This window comes from Barbus barbus, assembly GCF_936440315.1.
Source record: "Barbus barbus genome assembly, chromosome: 13".
NCBI lineage: Eukaryota > Metazoa > Chordata > Actinopteri > Cypriniformes > Cyprinidae > Barbus > Barbus barbus.
This window is the reverse complement of record NC_136741.1, coordinates 10,480,762-10,500,022: the sequence shown is the minus strand read 5'-3', so window position 1 is coordinate 10,500,022 and position 19,261 is coordinate 10,480,762. Positions and strand designations below refer to the sequence as shown.

The 19,261-nt window shown below is 35.7% G+C and overlaps 1 protein-coding gene across 1 annotated transcript; it reads right to left on the bottom strand.

The window, feature by feature from the left end:
* Window positions 1-3,996: 3,996 nt before the first annotated feature.
* On the bottom strand, window positions 3,997-18,022 carry LOC306879566 (cytosolic 10-formyltetrahydrofolate dehydrogenase-like). The gene is made up of 23 exons (XM_079432601.1): window positions 17,902-18,022; window positions 13,634-13,760; window positions 12,196-12,430; window positions 11,398-11,563; window positions 11,120-11,221; window positions 10,924-11,013; window positions 10,660-10,800; window positions 9,264-9,389; window positions 9,003-9,094; window positions 8,742-8,889; window positions 8,073-8,192; window positions 7,848-7,975; window positions 7,423-7,573; window positions 7,015-7,085; window positions 6,834-6,939; window positions 6,636-6,723; window positions 6,333-6,426; window positions 6,085-6,184; window positions 5,886-5,984; window positions 5,383-5,548; window positions 5,197-5,302; window positions 4,811-5,010; window positions 3,997-4,628 (listed from the first exon to the last, which is right to left on the bottom strand). Exons 2-23 carry the CDS (start codon window positions 13,758-13,760, stop codon window positions 4,573-4,575), a joined length of 2,712 nt encoding a protein of 903 aa, XP_079288727.1. The 5' UTR covers window positions 17,902-18,022; the 3' UTR covers window positions 3,997-4,572.
* Window positions 18,023-19,261: the final 1,239 nt, after the last annotated feature.

Below are 19,261 nucleotides of genomic sequence, written 5' to 3'. Positions count from 1 at the left end.
AACATAAAAAATATGGATTCTATACTGTATATAAAAACAATAAAGACATAATCATAAAAAATAAGCCTTGTGCATTGTGGGAGATAATATTCTGAATATTTTACAGTTGGTTTGATATCTTTATCTCCAACGGTGTCAGAGTTTAATTCATTTGAGTAGGTACAGTACATAAAACATGAAAAATATGGATTCTATACTGTATATAAAAACAATAAAGCCATAATCTGAAAAACCAAGCCTTGTGCATTATAGGGAATAATATTCTGAATATTTTACAGTTGGTTTGATATCTATATCTCCAACGGTGTCAGAATTTAATTAATTTGAGTAGGTACAGTACATAAAACATGAAAAATATGGATTCTATACTGTATATAAAAACAATAATGACATAATCATAAAAAATAAGCCTTGTGCATTATAGGGAATAATATTCTGAATACTTTACAGTTGGTTTGATATCTATATCTCCAACGGTGTCAGAGTTTAATTCATTTGAGTAGGTACAGTACATAAAACATGAAAAATATGGATTCTATACTGTATATAAAAACAATAAAGCCATAATCTGAAAAACCAAGCCTTGTGCATTATAGGGAATAATATTCTGAATATTTTACAGTTGGTTTGATATCTATATCTCCAACGGTGTCAGAATTTAATTCATTTGAGTAGGTACAGTACATAAAACATGAAAAATATGGATTCTATACTGTATATAAAAACAATAAAGACATAATCATAAAAAATAAGCCTTGTGCATTATAGGGAATAATATTCTGAATATTTTACAGTTGGTTTGATATCTATATCTCCAACGGTGTCAGAGCTTAATTCATTTGAGTAGGTACAGTACATAAAACATGAAAAATATGGATTCTATACTGTATATAAAAACAATAATGACATAATCATAAAAAATAAGCCTTGTGCATTATAGGGAATAATATTTAGATATTTTTAACAGTTGGTAAGATACCTTCAAATCAGATGTTATTGTTGTTTAATGTATTTGTATTATTGCATACATTAAAAGTTGTAAAATTATTATAAAATGCCAATTCCAAAAACAGAGCCTTGTGCAATAATAGGGATGTTTTTCAGAACAGTATTGGTTTTAGTATTGGTTTTACGGTATAATGTAATGTAGTTAAATTGTTTAATTAATTTATATGGTTAATTTTTAATAATTTTTTTTCTAAAAATTAAGCCTTGTGCAACGTAAAGGACAAATATTTATGTCTGAGTTAGTTACGGCTTGAAACATAACAGGCGTTAAGAGTTTAACTGAAATGAAACCGAATGTCTAATGAATGTCAAACGTAAAACTAACTTTACCGCCGTCTTCCAGACAGACAGACAGCAGTTAGTAAAGCTTGGTAAATTCACATCCAGCATTCGAACCATCAGCACTGGAGCTCCTCAGGGCTGCGTTCTCTCCCCTCTGCTCTTCTCCCTCTACACCAACGACTGCACCTCTAAAGACCCCTCTGTCAAGCTCCTGAAGTTCGCAGACGACACCACACTGATTGGCCTCATCCAGGACGGTGACGAGTCTGCTTACAGACAGGAGGTTAAGGAGCTGGCTGTCTGGTGCAGTCTCAACAACCTGGAGCTTAACACGCTCAAAACTGTGGAGATGATCGTGGACTTCAGGAGAAACCCCCCTGATCTCCCCCCACTCACCATCATGAGCACTGTGGCTGCAGTGGAGTCATTCAGATTCCTGGGCACCACCATCTCTCAGGACCTGAAGTGGGACATTCACATTGACTCCATTGTAAGGAAGGCCCAGCAGAGGTTGTACTTTCTTCGCCAGCTGAGGAAGTTCAACCTGCCACAGGACTTACTGAAACAGTTCTACTCCGCCATCATCGAATCCATCCTCTGCACTTCTACAACTGTCTGGTTCAGCTCAGCTACCAAATCTGACCTCAGAAGACTACGGAGGGTAGTCCGAACTGCTGAGCTAATCATTGGTACAACCCTCCCCACTCTCCAAGAACTGTACTTATCCAGAGTGAGCAAAAAGGCTGGTAAAATCACTCTGGACCCCTCACATCCAGCACACTCCCTCTTTGAACTGTTACCGTCTGGTCGACGCTACAGAGATCTGAGCACCAGAACGACCAGACACAGGAACAGTTTCTTCCCTCAGTCAATCCATCTCATGAACACTCAATAATAAACGTGGAACACACAACTATAATACACTATCCATTCACCACACTCACTTATTTTATTTTTATTTTTCTCATTTCTAATTTGCACATACTTGACCTGTACATAGTTGTCTATTATATATTATATATTGTTTTGTTTTGTTTTTTTTGCTGCTTTGTACATTGGTTATTGGCTATTTCTTGTTATTTTGTTTTTATTTCCTGTGTCATGTCCTGTTACTGTCTTTCTGTTGCACTGTAGAGCTTCTGTCACTACAACAAATTCCTTGTATGTGTAAACATACTTGGCCAATAAAGCTCATTCTGATTCTGATTCTGATTGTTATTGAGAGAAAAGTAACAGTTATCAGAGTCCGTTCACGTGCTACAAAGAGGCACAACATCTACCTAAATCATAGACTGTATTTGATCCAAGACTATTAGATTCATCTAGTTTTAATCAAAGAAATTAAAACACAAATGAAACAACTATGCTGTGTTATTTGGTCCTACAAGAGAAATACAAGAGACAGATAGGAATGGGAACAGCCACTCAGGAAAACATGGCTGAAGAAAATAAAGAAAGGTTGTGTCCAGAGCTTTTTTCTAATAATAATTAAAAATAAATAAATTAAAATACGAGGGACTTTTGCTCATTGCATATTGTACTTTCTTTTCCTTTTTACCTTTATCCCTATTTTTTATCATGAAATGTTATTCATTTTATTTCTCTTTTCTTTAGTTTCTTTTTGTTTTCCTCCACTTGTAGTTTTGCCCTTTTTGTTTTTTAACTATATTTGTTGTACACAGCTAAGACTATAAACGTACAATTATTGTCATATCAGTAGGATTGCCGTAAGGCTATTAATGCACTTTTTTTTTACTTAAAATGCACAGTTTAGCCTATGATAGCATTGTTTTCATATCCTTTTCGTTATTGATATGTAAATTTTACATGTTTATTTCCTTTTCCTAGTCATACAGATAGGAGCTGTACTTGCATTGCTAGAAATAGCTGGGACATTATAAGTATACAGGGAGTCATGGGAGATTCCTGAAGGAACCCAACCTATGGCATAGACCCTCCCTATGAAATTAAATGCAGCAGGATCCTGACAGAGCGGTGCCTCACAAGAAAGTCTCCTCAAGTTGTGGCGGAGCCTGGGGGCCTTTCTGTGTGGAGTTTGCATGTTTTCCCTGTGTCTGTGTAGGTTTTCGCCATTGTGTGCTCCATTTTCCCCTTAATACAAAAGACATGCAGCACTGGTGAATTGGAGACACTAAATTGTCTGGAGGTGTGAATGTGTTTGTGTGTGTGTGTGAGCCCTGTGGCTGGCCATCTGCCCAGGGTGTTCCCTGTCTGCCGTGGCCCTAGATGCTGGGATAGGCTCCAGCATCCCATTGACCCTACTACAGAAGTTGGATGGTTGGATCTTGACAGAAGATATTCTGTTTGTGTGGAATGCCTCAGTATGCTGAATAAAAATCTTTTGTTGAACTTGGAGAAAATCATACACTCTACCTACATTCTAAATTACTACAACATTTGAATGTAAAAAAAAATGGTAGGTAAATTGTCAGTTCTCAAATAACCTCTGAATAATTATTAGAAAATTAACAAAAGCAAAACTATGACAGTGTAATGAATTGCACTTTGAATATTGTTAGGAATCATAATGATTCTAAATAATTCTACAGTTGAAATACTGTTACAGTGTTGCTGCGATGTTGGATATGGATTAAAGTTGTTGTAATGTACAGTATAGATCATTATTTCATGTAATCAGGTGAATTTTTTCACAAATGCCCATGAATAAAACACACTAAACAATATTAGAAGACAATACTGGACTGATTTTATTGTTTTGTGGCACATGCTTGGAATATGTTAATCTGATTCTAAAGAAGACAAAACAATGTTGGAGGTATTGTTTCTAAACCATAAAATATACTTCTGCTATCTCTTTAGTTTAATATAAATTCTTTAAAACAATCAATGCAGTAAATAACGTGTAAAAATATTGTTACCCAAAATTGTTTGATGGCTAGTCATTATTTCACAGTATCTCAAACAATTCTCTCAAAATAATTTATATAGTGAAACAACATTCATTATAATAACTGATAAAAATCTGATGTATGATCCTTGAATTCTCTGAGCTTATATACAGTAAGACATTTACATGTAAGAGTAGGAAAGTAAGCACTAAAGCGGAACTTGTGATTTATTTTTCTTAATTGCCTCAACTGAAATGTAATCCATCCATTATTACACACAAAACAAATAATTACTGAGTCATGACAATTTACTTGAAGGCTAAACTTAAATGGTCCTTAGCTGCCACTTTAGAGCATTAAAATGCAATAATTTTTATGCTGTGCACTGCATGTCCAGTATTTTATTATTTTATTAGTATTCAACAGTGACACATTTAGTCTTTAGATACTCGTTCAGAGCTTCTTGTCCTGTTGGGGAGAAATACACCCAGTTAAAACAACATTCAAAAAGTATTTATTAAAAGATAAATGATTACTGAAATATAGTACAATGACTACTCAAAAAAACCTGTTGGATATGCGTTCATTTAAATTCATTTATCATGCATCAAAATAATTATATCATTCACACAATCGTATTTTTGTCTTACCCAAATCTTTGCCAAAGCCAGACTGTTTGAAGCCACCAAAAGGAGCAGCCACATCGGTCTTGTTATAAGTATTGATGAACACCGTGCCGGCCTGCAGTTTTTCACTCACGTACAGAGCCTTACTGATGTCACGTGTAAACACACCTGATGCTAAACCATATTCTGTAGCATTAGCCCTCTGCAGCACTTTGTCAACATCTCTGAATGAGGGAGATTGGGGAAAAGGCAGTTTTTGGTCATGTTGTTACAACTCTGAAAAATGTGTACAATGTATACAGTTAAATCGATTACAAATCATTTAAAATAGCTGGAAGCTGAATTTATATAGATTGACTGGTGTGAAACAATCAGCAGTTTAGTGGTAAAAGTAGCTTATTTCTACCAACCCATTACTGAATTTGGAGATGATCATGACTGGCCCAAAGGACTCCTCAACAGCAATGTACATGTGATCCTGCACGTCAGTGAAAACAGTTGGTTCAAAGAAGAACCCTATAGAGATACAAGATGTAAACAACATTGTACTTTGTCCCTCACAAAGACTTATGCATATGCTCACACACTCCTCTAACCTGGACGGTTCACTTGTTTCCCTCCACACACTAATTTTGCTCCTCCTTTGACTCCCTTTTCACAGTATTCCACCAGTTTGTCCAGATGAGCTTTGTGGTTCTGGGGGCCGTGGTCTGTGGAACGGTCCAGTGGATCACCAATCTTCATCTTCTTTATTTCACTCACCTACATAGATGCAGTTATATATGCTATGAGCTTTGTATTAAGATACTGGAGTTACAAATTAATTATACAATCATGAATTATATGCTATCACAGTATGCCTTTTACACTTCAGTTAAAATCAAATGGTCTTAGTTAAATCCTTTTAAGAGGTTAGTATGACTACATTTGTAGTAACTACAAATTGCTTACAAAAACTTGAGTTGATATACGGCCATAACTTACAAGAGTGCATCATGTCCATGTATCAGAATAGCTGGGATTCAGCCACAGGTAATCAAAAGAAATACAGTATGTAAAAACAGAGATGAAGCTATTAAACATATGCACTGTTCTTTACCACTCTTTCCATAAAAGTGTCATGGATAGATTCCTCAATGAAAAGTCTCCCTGCTGCAATGCAGTTCTCTCCCTTATTGAAGAACACAGAGCTCATACCCTAGACAAGAAGTGTGTGGAGGGTATAAAATATATCTGAGATTACAACCAAACATTTACAATGCAAATACAATTGTGTGATGGTACTGAGGTAAACAAACCATTCTGACAGCCTTGTCCAGATCACAGTCATTAAAAATGATGAGAGGAGACTTTCCTCCTAGCTCAAGAGAAACCTTCTTCACGTTGCTGACTGCACAGCTACAAGATACACAAGCATTTTGATGATTTCCTACGTTTAATTACATTTCATATGTAATTTACTACAAAAACTGAAATCTGAAAACTTTAAATTAAAGAAATACTCAAACTCCAGCAATGCTTAGATTTGAAATAGATGCTCATTCACCTTTTCATTATCTGTTTGCCAATCTCAGTGGAGCCGGTGAAGCCAAGTTTTCGAACATCAGGGTGATCAGATAGCCGCTGACCAACCACAGACCCTGAAATGTACATATTCAACACTCAATGAAACTACAAGCAGATAGCTTAAACATTTTTATCAGATTTACTAAAAAACTCAATTGTGCAAAGAATTTACAATATTGATATTGAATTGTTTATAGAAAACAGTTAGAGTATATCAGTTTATTTTCATTGACAGGTTTGGTCTATACTAAACTCTATTGTGTACGTTTTGTTTTATATGTACCTGATCCTGGTAGTATGTTCACCACGCCTTTCGGAAACTTTGCCAATGCAGTTAATTCAGCAAACTTGAGAGCAGTCAAAGGTGTGACCTAGAATAAAATGCAGAAACAGAGTCCTTAAATTCTGTGTGTGTATTGTTCGGGTTAAATATGCCATGCCCGTGTGCATTTTTGTTTTAATATAAACTTCAAATCTTTACCTGAGCAGGTTTGAGCACCACAGTGTTTCCAGCTGCTAGGCAGGCTGCAGTCTTCCATGCCAGCATCATTAGTGGATAATTCCACGGAATGACAATGGCACACACACTGAACAGAAACAAGAGCTAATATTTCTCAACTCTCTGTCCAGATTAACTAAGTGCATAGTAATTGAGATTTTACCCAATTGGTTCTTTCTTGGTGAAGGTAAGGTTTCGATTAGGTCGAGCCTGGTTGATAGGAATAGTGCAGCCCTGTGGAGAATAATTTATTATATTTCAGACACACAAGGATATCTTCATTTTTTTATATTACTACAACTGTAGTTTCTAATACAATGCAGTTAAATTAGCTTTAAAGAAATCTTCTGGGTTCAGTTGAAGTTAAGATCAATCAACAGCATTCATATTATCACAAAATTCAATTTGTCCCTTTTTTATTCCCAAAAATTCTTTAATTTTTTTTTTTTTTTTTTTAAATAAGGCGAATAAAGCTTGAAAAAACACAGAATGTATACTTTAATAACAGAATATCCTAAATATGACACTGTGGCATACATCACAAATGATGGCTGATAAATAACAAACAAACCTGAATCTTGTCACACCAGCCAGCGAAATATCTGAATGTTTGAATAGACATGCCGATGTGTGTTTTGAGGGCAAGAGTATACACTGCTCCTGAGTCTATGGTCTCAATAGTGGCCAACTCTTCCTGATACTGTTCCATCAGATCAGCCAGTCTGGAGAATAGACACATACACACAATTACAATTATGAAACTTTACTAATATGTTTATCACTGGAGAGACTGTGTTACAAATAATCTATATAATCTGTATATTTCCTTTCTGTAGTCATCCTTGTCGAATTTATTGATACTTAATGAGAGAATATTTTCATAACCTTTTTGCCAAATTAAGTATTTTATTCAAACAATTACCAGTTCAATGCAGAAACATAAGAAAGAAAGAAACCCATGTGCAACTGCAGTGTTTAAATATAATATGCATGTACTTGTAGAGTAGTTTGCCTCGGTCTCTGGGGTTCATCTTGCCCCACTCTCCCTCCTCAAATGCTTCTTTAGCTGCAGCCACTGCTTTTTCCACATCCGAAATCTGAGCTAAGGACACATCACAGATTGCCTACACAAACAAAAACTGAAATGTGAATGTGAAAAAGAAGAAAATAGATAATGCAGAAAGACTGTGAGTGAAAAAGGAAACTGTGTCCTCCGTGTACCTGTCCATCAGTGGGGTTAATGGTCTTATAGGTCTTTCCCCCTTCAGCATCTACAAACTCCCCATTTATGAAAAGCTGGTGTGGGATTCGGATTGTCATGTTGTTCAGTTTCTTTTCTACCTACAACAGATACACAAGATACACAATTAGAAAATACAAGATTACCAATACATATACAACAATAACAAAAAAAAAAAACAGTATAAAAGCCAATTTACCTAATCAAATTTATTTCAGTCAGTGATTCAAGTTTGATACCTGAAATGTTCCAAAATTTGACGTTTACCAATGTGTTTGAAGTCTAGAGCTACAATATCTCGAACTAAAATCCTGAAAATTTGAATCTTTATAGCAATAATGGGAAACTTTCCACTTAAACATACAACAATTGCTAGAACTCCTCGGTTCCAAGAATGTTGTTAAAAAGAATGATGAACCAGTGGTGCATCATTCTTCGTCCCCAACTTTTTTGGAATGTGCTGAAGGCTTCAAGCTTAAAATGAGTGTATATTTGGACTTCTAGAGTTCCTGGTATAATTTCTAATATTCTGTAAAACACTGAAATGTTTGTATATAAATTATATATGTACTGTATATATATTTTTTTTTCGAAACAATATACGTATATATATAATAAGCTACTACCCATTTAACAGATGCAATACTAACATAGTCTACAGTGAACTCTTCTTCCTCGTCCTCTCCTCTCAGCTTCCTCACACACATTTGAATGAATTCTTCAAAGCTTGTTGCCATGTAAACATCCTCATTCTGCAACTGCAACTGTGCCGCCCTCAACTTTACCTCTTCCACCAGTCTATAGTACAAAAATAAGAAAAAATATTTTGGAGTATATAAAGGCAAAAATGAGCAAAATTAAGTATGTACATGTATATACAGTATGATGAGAATTTTAAATTCACACATTACCTGACTACATCCATCGAAGCTGCACCAGACTTAAAGAAGTCAGTACTGTCTTCAATCTTCTCTACGTTAGTTAAAATACTCTTCCACACCAACTGGACAAAAAAAAAAGCATTACTCTTATAATCTATCACCTTCTGCCTTCAACAAACATTATCTTTCAGAATGTAGAAAAGTCGTATTTAATACTAACAGGTTTGTAGCATACAGACAACACAAAGAATATCAAGGTGACTAGTATTGAAATGAGTCATATATTTTCACCCTCATCTGCTCAGCAAATTGTTTTTCATCCTCAGAGAGCTCCACAGTGGAACTGACAGCAGCTTTAAAATACTGGGATGCAGAAATCATCTTCCCATCCTCAAACTGCAGGTTCTTCACAAGTAACTACACACAAGTACAAACAAACTTCATATACTTAAAAACACAGGCACACACTCATCTACAGTCTTGCACTGCACATTTTATTGGGTAAATAGGTAAATGACAACTCATCCTCATGCCATTCTAAGCCTGTAGGCTTTTTTTTTTTTAATTCTGTGACACACAAAAGATATTTTGAAAGACGTCGAAGTCTCTAAACAAAGAATGTCAAATGTTTGGAACAACATGGTGAGTGAAGGGCTGAATAATGACCTATTCTTTTAAGGTCTTTAACCTTAGCAGGACCCAAGTACAATTATGTTATTGTCCATTACCATATGGGCTAGAATTCTGCTGAATCCTTGAGTTGAGACAAAAGTCCTATACCAGGTCCTCCAACTTGCCTCAACATACCTGCATGGAAGCTTCTCGTATGCCTAGTAAGAGCTTGATTAGCTGCGTTTAATTAGGGTTGGAGCTAAACTCTGCAGGACACCGGCCCTCCAGGACCGAGTTTGGACAGCCCTGTCCTATACAATTTACACTTTTTCTAAATAATACACAGGCTGTTTGTCCGGTTCACAGAAAATATGGTCCTGATCATCTAGAGACCCATTTTGATTCAGTACATCACTTCTAAGATGTGATCTAATTGATTTTTCAGCTGTGGCTCATACTGACACACTGAAACAGTAAGACTTCTGTTTACCATGTTTGCACTGAGAATCCTCTTGTTGCTAGGGGCTATAACATAAGAAAAAACTAATTGTGCCCTCTGTGACTGAAGAAGCTGGCATTCGACTCCGAAGCAATTGCATCCACAGCATCAACAGAATCTATTCTTTTGAATTTGTCTATTTTGGTCATGGTCTCTTCACATGTGCTTGGACCGTGATGATTGCAGCTTGCACTTAAAAGGACAGTTCACCCAAAAATGAAAATTGTGTCGTCATTTACTCACTCTGGTGTCATTTAAAAAGGGTATCACTTTCTTTGTTCTGTAGTTTTTTCTCCTCTTTTTTTGACCATACAAATCACCAAAGTTTTTTTAGTTACCAACATTCTTCTTTTGTTATCAGTAGAAGAAATAAACATATACAGGTTTAAGACAACATGAGTGTGAGTAAATTATGACAGAATTTTCACATTTTTGGGTGAACTATCCCTTTAAATTAATCCTGCCTAAAATAAGCGGTGCTATAATAACTATGTTTTGTTCCTATATCAAGTTCTCTCTTTATCAAGTTTGGCAATTTTAATAGCATAAATTAAAAATATTTCTTCATGTCCTTACCGTCTTGCCATCATTCCCAAAAAGAACAAGGCCATTTTTGGTAACCAGACCTGGTCGACTTGCTCCAGGGACTTCCAGAGGTTGACCATTACTTGAAGAATGATCATTTTCCAACAGTGTTGATCCATAAAATGAAACATTCTACCAAAAGAATTGAAACAATATTGTTGCAACAAGAGAAGTTTTTGCACATAATTTAATGCATTTGACTAAGTGTCTCTGCATGTTTCCTGTACTGTTGTGCGTGTTAGTTAAAACACTCACTTTGCCATCAATCTCTGCCCAGGCTCCAGGTACTCTGTCATTTCCTCTGATCCAGTTATGAATGGCTTCTGCTGGCTGGTTCCAGTCAATCTATTCAACCAAGCATTGATAGTTATTGTTTAAATGTTGTGTGCAACAATGAGGTTGAAGCTATACATCTATATATCTGCTGTTGTGCAGTGCTAGAGAACTCCACCTTTGAATTTTCTTTCTTCTGAATACACTCATATGTGGCTCCTTCCTCTGGTTGCTTGATTCTCGGAGCTGTACCTGCTGCAATTATCCTGACTGCCTCCACCTAAAACAAACACACACACACAAGAATCCAAGGGTGCTCTCGTATACAACTACATCGGACTTCAAATTCTACTGATCCTAAATTAAAACGGTCAATGGAATTCTGTTTTAAATTGAATGCATAGTATATAGTTTGCAATATGATGTAGCTGTAGATGTTTCTGCATTGATCCACACCATGCCTTTGACTCCCTCTGGGAACAGGAAGCGTTTGTAGATGCTGTTTACATTGTCGTTTGGCTCCACATCACATTCTCTTTGTAAAAGAATTGGTCCGGTGTCCAGTCCATCATCTGCCCAGAATATAGTAAACCCACCCTTCTTATCACCATGAATCAGAGTCCTTAGAGGACACAAAATAACAAAACAAATTGTTAAAACAGTGCAATTTTACATAATTTACACACTTGAGAATTGTGTTATCATTTGCTCACCCTCATGCTGTTTCTGTCAGGGAATAAAATATTGTGCCAAGCTCCAAAAAATAAAATATGATACTTTTTAAACACATTTGATCCTTAATAACATTTGCAGATAATGATACAACTACAAAATTTAATTTTCTGTGCTGGGGAAAACATGTCTCAGATGCATTAAAGAGAACATGTATCCATGAAACACTAAATATAAAGCTTTTTCATGTTTACAAGAACACTGTTCATGCACTTTTTTTCCACAGCAGTTCACTCTTCATCCTCCACTGTTTTTCATAGATGCATTTTGGCCATAGAAAATTGTTGTTGATTATTTTCTTTATTGAGTTTATTGATTAATTGTTGCATCCCCAGACCTACTTTTGGTTTATGGCTCAAATCAATACGTCCTACAAACGCTGGTTTTCTGTCTACAGTATCAACATTGACACCAAATACTGGGGTCAAAGCAGTTGAATAATGTTTCTAATATTTCTAATTACCACACATATACACACACTCACTAATAAAACACAAAAAGAACACATACACACAGACATACCAGTTAATGGCAGAGGCACCTCTGTGTCTGGGCAACAAGGAGGGATGATAAATGATGGACCCGTGTGTTGGGTGATCTATCACTTCCATAGGAATGAATTGAGAGCAGAAAGGAAGAACATTCAGTTCAGCACCGACTGCCTTATACTGATCCACCACCTCTGCGATGGCCTTTCCCTTCAGCCTCCAGCGGGGAAACTTGAACACTGGTACGCCATCCTTCTCTGCCTCAGTCGCTGTGGAAAGTTTAAAGATTTATTTAAATTTGTGTAACTTTCGTGTTTTATTTCAGATCCATATGCAAAATAGAGCAGTGGCAAAGCACACCTGCCATGAAAAAGCTTTCTGCAATTAACATGCAATTTTATATTTCAAAGACAGAGGTTGGCCAAAGTTCCATAGTGCAGCTAATTCATAATTCATTACATTTTGGGCAGTCCCACAACAAGACAATTAACAACCTGAATTAATTTGTCTTGCCATTTAACAGCCTGAACTAATCCGGTCTTGTCATATTTTGAATTTCAAGAGACTTAACACATAGTCTTGAGTTTTCTTCTGCATGTTTATAAATGTTGGTTGCATCAGATTACTTATATTTAATGGATAGTACATGTATATTTTAAATTATTTACATTTTATATAAATATTCAAATTTTAATGAATTTAATGAATTATGAACAGTTCAGCAATTAACAGAGCAGTTGTACCACCATGATATTTTAATACAGTATATAAAAACAGATTCACCGTAGAAGAATTGTATTCAAATCATTTTATGCAAGTACTCCATTTATGTATGCATTCCATTTTTTATGTATTTTTGAAAAAGATGAATGTTTGGTGCAAGAGCAGAGCTGCTGCTGTTACTGTCAGAGAGTGAATTTGCATTTCATTCAGACCGCCTGCCGTATTTTGGCACTGGCCTGAACAAATCACATGTAAAAAATTGACAAAATTTTCACTCCAAACAAAAATCTAAATTCTGTTATCATTTACTGACTTTTTTGTTATCCCAGATATATGACTTCCTTTCTTCAGAAGAACAAAAATGAAGATTTTTAGAAAAATAATCCATCTCTGAGTCCATATAATGTGCATCAGTCCCTGAAAGTTGATGCTTCAAAAACCACACAAATGATCGTTTATAAATAATATTACAATATTAGCACTTTTTTTTACACAACTTTTTTTTTTTCACTTCAGAAGACAATTGGGGTCATATGGAATACCGTTATATCTGTTTCTGTGTTTGTTTAAACTTCAAGCGATTCCACACGTTAAATGGACCCACAGAGGTGGCTTATATTTCAAAAACTTTCTGTTTGTGTTCTGCAGAAGAAAGAAAGTCATATAAACCTTGTATAGCGTAGCTAAATTATGAGAGAATTATCTCTTTAAGAGTAACATCAATGATCCTTACAGAAACAGAGACTTACCAAGTGGGTCCATTTTTCCATCTTTGTCAGGGATGGTGAAGACACCAACAATCGTGTGGCCATCGTTCTTCAGTTCTTTGTACACTTCCTGTCCAAAGAGACTCTGGCCAATCACGGCAATCTTCATCTGAAATGAAAGGAACACATACAGGTTAAATAAACTATTATTGACTACACATACAACTACTACCGTTACTATACATGGTAGCATATTAGTTCTAAAATTAAGTATGAAATAGTTTAATGGCATATTTTACAAGCACTGTAAACAAACGCACTTCCTATAACAATTTTTTTTAACTCTCTTTTCTCTCTTTCTGCATTTCACTCTCTGTCTTAAAAAGTAAAATTTGGAATTTTGTACTGCAGATATTGATGGTTCTTATGATAAATTGCTTGTCAAGTTGCTTTAGAATGAATTCACAAGCCTATGCTTGCTATGCAAGAGCATGTTCAAGGGAAATTCAGGTAGTCTGGCCTGCCACCGACTCTGGTCAAAGAAGAACCCTCCAAAACTGTTGCTTAGTGAATCAGTGTTTGTACTGGTAAGCATGTGCAAAGTGTGAATAGGGAATTCACTTAGCAACCTTTATCATGATTGTGCCCTTGAGCAGGACACTGAACTTTACCAGGGCTCAGTAATACAGATGGACTGGAAAACAAGGCCAATGTGAGCGTTTCAAGCCAGAACTGTCAACTGCCCTTTTTGGACATTCTTACAACTCAATGATCTTATATTAATTTATTATGTACATCTGTTTTTATGCCTTGCAAATGTAAACATTTATTTTACTCTGTATGCCATTTTTACAGCATAGATGTAGGAAGTTACTAGCCTTCACAAAATTAAATGTTTAATACAGCTATTACAGGAAGGTCTGTAACTCCCAATAATATATCCTATTTTTTAAATCTGACACACAAGTGTAAAGAGTGATACTGAGAAGACTTAAAATTATTGTAGTATGTGTGGCTCTTAACAGTGTTTGGCCTCAAACACTGTTTCTGTAATAGAAAAGCTGTACATTTATTTAGCTTCTTCAAAAGCAGGCATATTTCCACCTTACTACAGAGAAATGTCATGTAGCCTTTAGGTGGCTGAATTATTTTATTGATAACATTGTTGGGCAGTGCTCACCACAAGCTTCTGTGAGTGTAAGGCTGATGATACATGGGGCAACTTTTTGAGCAATTTTGCCGGGCAACTTTTTTTTTTTGAGTAATTTTGCTTGGGCACTTTCCCATTGAGAATGGGTAACAAATTTCTATCTGGATATTTTAGATTGGTCATGGGCCCTGTGTCTCACCTGGATGCCCATTGATGGCAACATTTCCCAAAGTTGCACGGCAACATTGCTCAAAAGTTGCCCAATGTATCATCAGCCTAAATGTCTCTGTGTGTACACGTATCATGAGTGTTTGGCGTAATTTTATGGACCTGTAATGCACTGAAGACCTGCCTAGAACTGCTTTAGCTGTGCGGTTTTTATACTTTCATTTTGAATAATTATGTTAATTGCTTAATTCGCTATATTGTACGCAATTAAGGAGACCATGCAACATGAAGAAGATTTTTCACCATTTGAATTTTTAAATTCCTCCTGTTTGTGCTCATCAGATCCATACCAATTTTTGATCGAATCGTTTTTCTGGTAAAACGTTATTAAAAGCTTTTCGGAGGAAAAAAACTATATCATGTAATGCATTAAGAAATTTGAGAAAGGGGACACCAAACAATAAATAAAGAAATCATTCTTGTTCACTTCCATGCACTGACTCAAATATTTTGTAGGGAACAAAATGTATTAATACAAAGTAATTTGTGAATAAAGTTGAGATGCTGTTCAGTCAGATAGACATGCAAGTTAATCTCATTCAACAAGAAAATGATGCAGTGCAATGAAATAAGTGCAGCTCTAATGTACAGGCATGCACATACATAGAATAATCCCCAATTTATTCCCCATTTATTTTCCCAAAGACAAAAAAGAAAGAAAGTGTTCTGCCAGTATGTGTTCTGCACATCAACACTGTGAAGCAGAAATACCATTTAAACAAAATTGTTTCTTTTAACTTATTTTAGCTTCTTCTTTACTGAACAAAACAGATTTAAACCAGAAACCATAAAACATTAAATCTGATTTGTTGTCGTCATTTGTGGTGCTTAAACCTTATTTCTTCTAAAAAGATTTGTAGTAGACAATTAAAGGTCGAGAATTTGTTTCCAAAGTCCCACACACTGCAGATAGCACAGGAAGAAAAAATCGTATTGATTCTTTTCCCTGCCTACAAAGACTGATTATAGGGTAAACAAATAGCATTTGTTTGTGAATGACAACCTGCTGACCGAAACCGTAAGAAGAAGGGGTCATTCAGTTCAGTATATGAATCAATCTTGTGCATCAAGGAATGAAAGAGGGGCAGAAGAACTTATTAATGTGTAAAAACACTAACAATGACCATACACCATTTAAATTATATAAGAATGTTATAGAAACCCATAATCAATTTCATTAAGACTATTACTGTTGTCTTTCTCTATAATGCACATTTTCTATAAAGACCAGTTGTCAGAAATAGGGGAATACAGCTTGTGCCATGAACAACCGTTTTTGAATGAATATGTTGGGTTAATGATTAATTCAATGGTGTAAAAGACATTTACTGGTCACCACTTATGTAATTGTGTAATGAAGTAACCTTGAAAAAGGGTCAATGAACATAAGGATAAGAAGCAACGTTTATTATACAGTCCATGTTGTTCATGATTTTATTGCTGATTTGAAATATGTTAATTAAATGTGATTGTGGCAAGTAATTTTTGTAAATCAATTTGAGAATCAGTCTCCATTCAATTAGACAGGGGCTGTAGTTCCATGACTGAAAACACCTGCCCGAGTGCATTCCCAAGATGGCTGCCGATCACTTGCCTTTAGAGAAAACAGTAATATTGGGATTCAAGTGCATAATACCATAAGCCAGGGGTCTCCAACCTTGCTCCTGGAGAGCTACCGTCCTACAGATTTCAGCTCCAACCCCAATCAAACCTGAACCAGCTAATCAAGGTCTTTAAGGCTCCTTGTTAATTTCAGACAGGTGTGTTGGAGCAGGGTTGGAACTGAAATCTGCAGGACGGTAGCTCTCCAGGACAAGGGTTGGAGATCCCTGCCATAAGCTGACTTGTACACATCATTTTTTTTATTGTTATTATTTTATTTTGAGTAGGTTTTTACAAACAGTTCATGACCTACAAGGGCAATTTCATCCCCCTTCACAAACTTCCAAACATGTGATCCCATTGACTGAATGGACTTTTATTGGAAAACCTACAGTGACTGGACAACTATGACATTAACTGCCTTTTTAATTTATGTTAGTAATAATGGTATATAAAGTGGTATATTGGTTCTTTACCTGATCAGCATGCTAGATTAACCTACATTAACATGCTAGCAGTATAGCTGATTAAATCTAATAATTTGTTAAGAACATGCAAATAACAGAATGCAAAAAAAAAACAGACAATAGCCTGTTTGCCTAGTTCAAGGACAATAGCTACTCTCGGATTTCGGCTGATTTTAAGTGGGAATATTGGACACGTCTGATACGTTCTCTGATTCGCTTGTTAACAGTGTGAACAGACACGAACTGTCCTAAACGACTCAATTCGATTATGGCGAACCGGTTCAACTGGTTTACTGAAAAGAACCGGTTCAAAAGAACGATTCGGTTCGTTCACGAGTCAGATATCACTAAGCAGTAACGTTCCAAGCCGGGCAACAGAAAAGTTTTTAAAATGAGTCCGCAAAAATAAATGAAAATCAAAAAGTAGCGAAACCCACCGAAGAAAAGCCTCGTCATTGAAGGATAGTTGCTCAATCAGAGTGCACTGCAGGGTTCGGTCAACCAGATACACCCACAACAACCCAAATATTTAACCTGACATTTATGGCAAATAACAAGGAAAGCTTTCATATATTTATAGCCTACAACATAGCATGTGACAGAGTTCAGGCTACTAAACTGAAAAGAGGCCAACGCATTAGTCAAATCACATATGACATGAACTTTACATGAACTAGGCGATATTTTGTATGCACGTTTGTTTATTTTTAAAACACGGTTTCGTTAACACAAGACTAATTTACCAATACGACACGAAACATGTGTCCTTTTTCATTGCACACAGGCTATGTGACTATTTGCTATTACGCTTGCATTTTAAAGCAATCTACATGTAGCCTATCTAGATATCACACTTTTCATACCTTTGCAAGTCCAGATTGGAGTTGTTGCTCTGCAGGATAGAAGGATTCAGCAGACACTTGCTATTTATTTCAGCACAACTGTATTGCAGGCCAGCAATCAGACTACCAATAGCGATATTACAAACGCAAGGGGGTGGAACCGAAAGTTTCCGTTTCCTCAGTTTTAGAAGCATATGTTGAAATTATGGTGTAAAAACATGACAAATGTGTAGGATATAATGTGATGCGTTGTTGCTACCACTGAGTTTTAATAAGAGTAAGCTAAAAGATTATAATCAATGTAATACTATGAATTGGAGGTCCAAAACAAAATAAAAAAAATGTCAATAAACTTGAAATAATACCATTTTATTTATTTTAAAAAAATTGATTCGTGCCTATACTTGAAATTGTGTTAGGTCTACAGAATAACAAGAACAACATAAAATAAGACATAATATCATAAAAAATTATATAGACAAAACCAAAAGCCAAGCTGACAAATATGAAAAAAGCCCAAACATTTGTGGATAAAAAACTGCCAAATATAAGAAAATTGGGGCGCCGTCTGCGAATTGGGACATTTTCTTTATTCTTTATCTTGAATTCTTATACTTTTAATCACATTATTCTTATTGAAATTTAAAATCAGAGTAACTAGCAGGAAAACAAAGGAGGGAAATAGGGCAGCCCTAATATGCCTCTGTGAATAGGACATTTTGTTGTTGCCTCAGATATAAGTTTAACAAAACGAGTTAAATGTTTTCTCTGCAATGATAATTGATCAAATTAAAGAAACATAATAGCCTACAGTATGGCTAACCGTATTGAACGCTTTTTGGAAGAATGTAGGATCCAAACCCAAATCATAATCAGTCGAACCAAGAGCTAACCTTACAAATGGAATATGTGGCAACCATTCACAAATCCTGACTGGCACTCATCAATCAAATCATCAAGGCCAGATTCATGTCATTTTAGCAGGACATATGCCAAAATTTTATAGTTGTTATATAATGTCATTGGCTTGCAGGTTATCGATCAAAAGAATATCTAGTGTATTGACCTGGTTGTGTTTGTCTGGGCAGCAATTCAGACATGCCAGTCAAACAAGCCTTGGGTAAGGGAATTCTTGATTCCCTTACATAATATGTGATAACATGATTTCCTAGAAGTTAGTTTAATTTTTTTGCATTCAGTATTTCTGTATATAAAATGGAGACGTTAACAGTTGACATGGAAGATGTGTATCTATTGGCCCCATAGTGGGGATGGTCTGAGTGCCCAAACAATCTCCTAGAATCACAGCTGAGTCTGATATTAGTAAGAATCTTGCATCTGAAAGTCTCCAAAACATTTCCTGTTATAAAATGTGTGTACA

Bases quoted from the DNA above. Each gene is read 5' to 3' on its own strand.
- LOC306879566 (XM_079432601.1), bottom strand. From the start codon at position 13,760: ATGAAGATTGCCGTGATTGGCCAGAGTCTCTTTGGACAGGAAGTGTAC. The intron at 9,095-9,263 runs GTGAAAATATAT...TTTTTTGTCCAG, and splicing joins AATTTGCTGAGCAGATGAGG to TTGGTGTGGAAGAGTATTTT. The intron at 8,890-9,002 runs GTAATGTGTGAA...TTTGTACTATAG, and splicing joins GCTTCGATGGATGTAGTCAG to ACTGGTGGAAGAGGTAAAGT.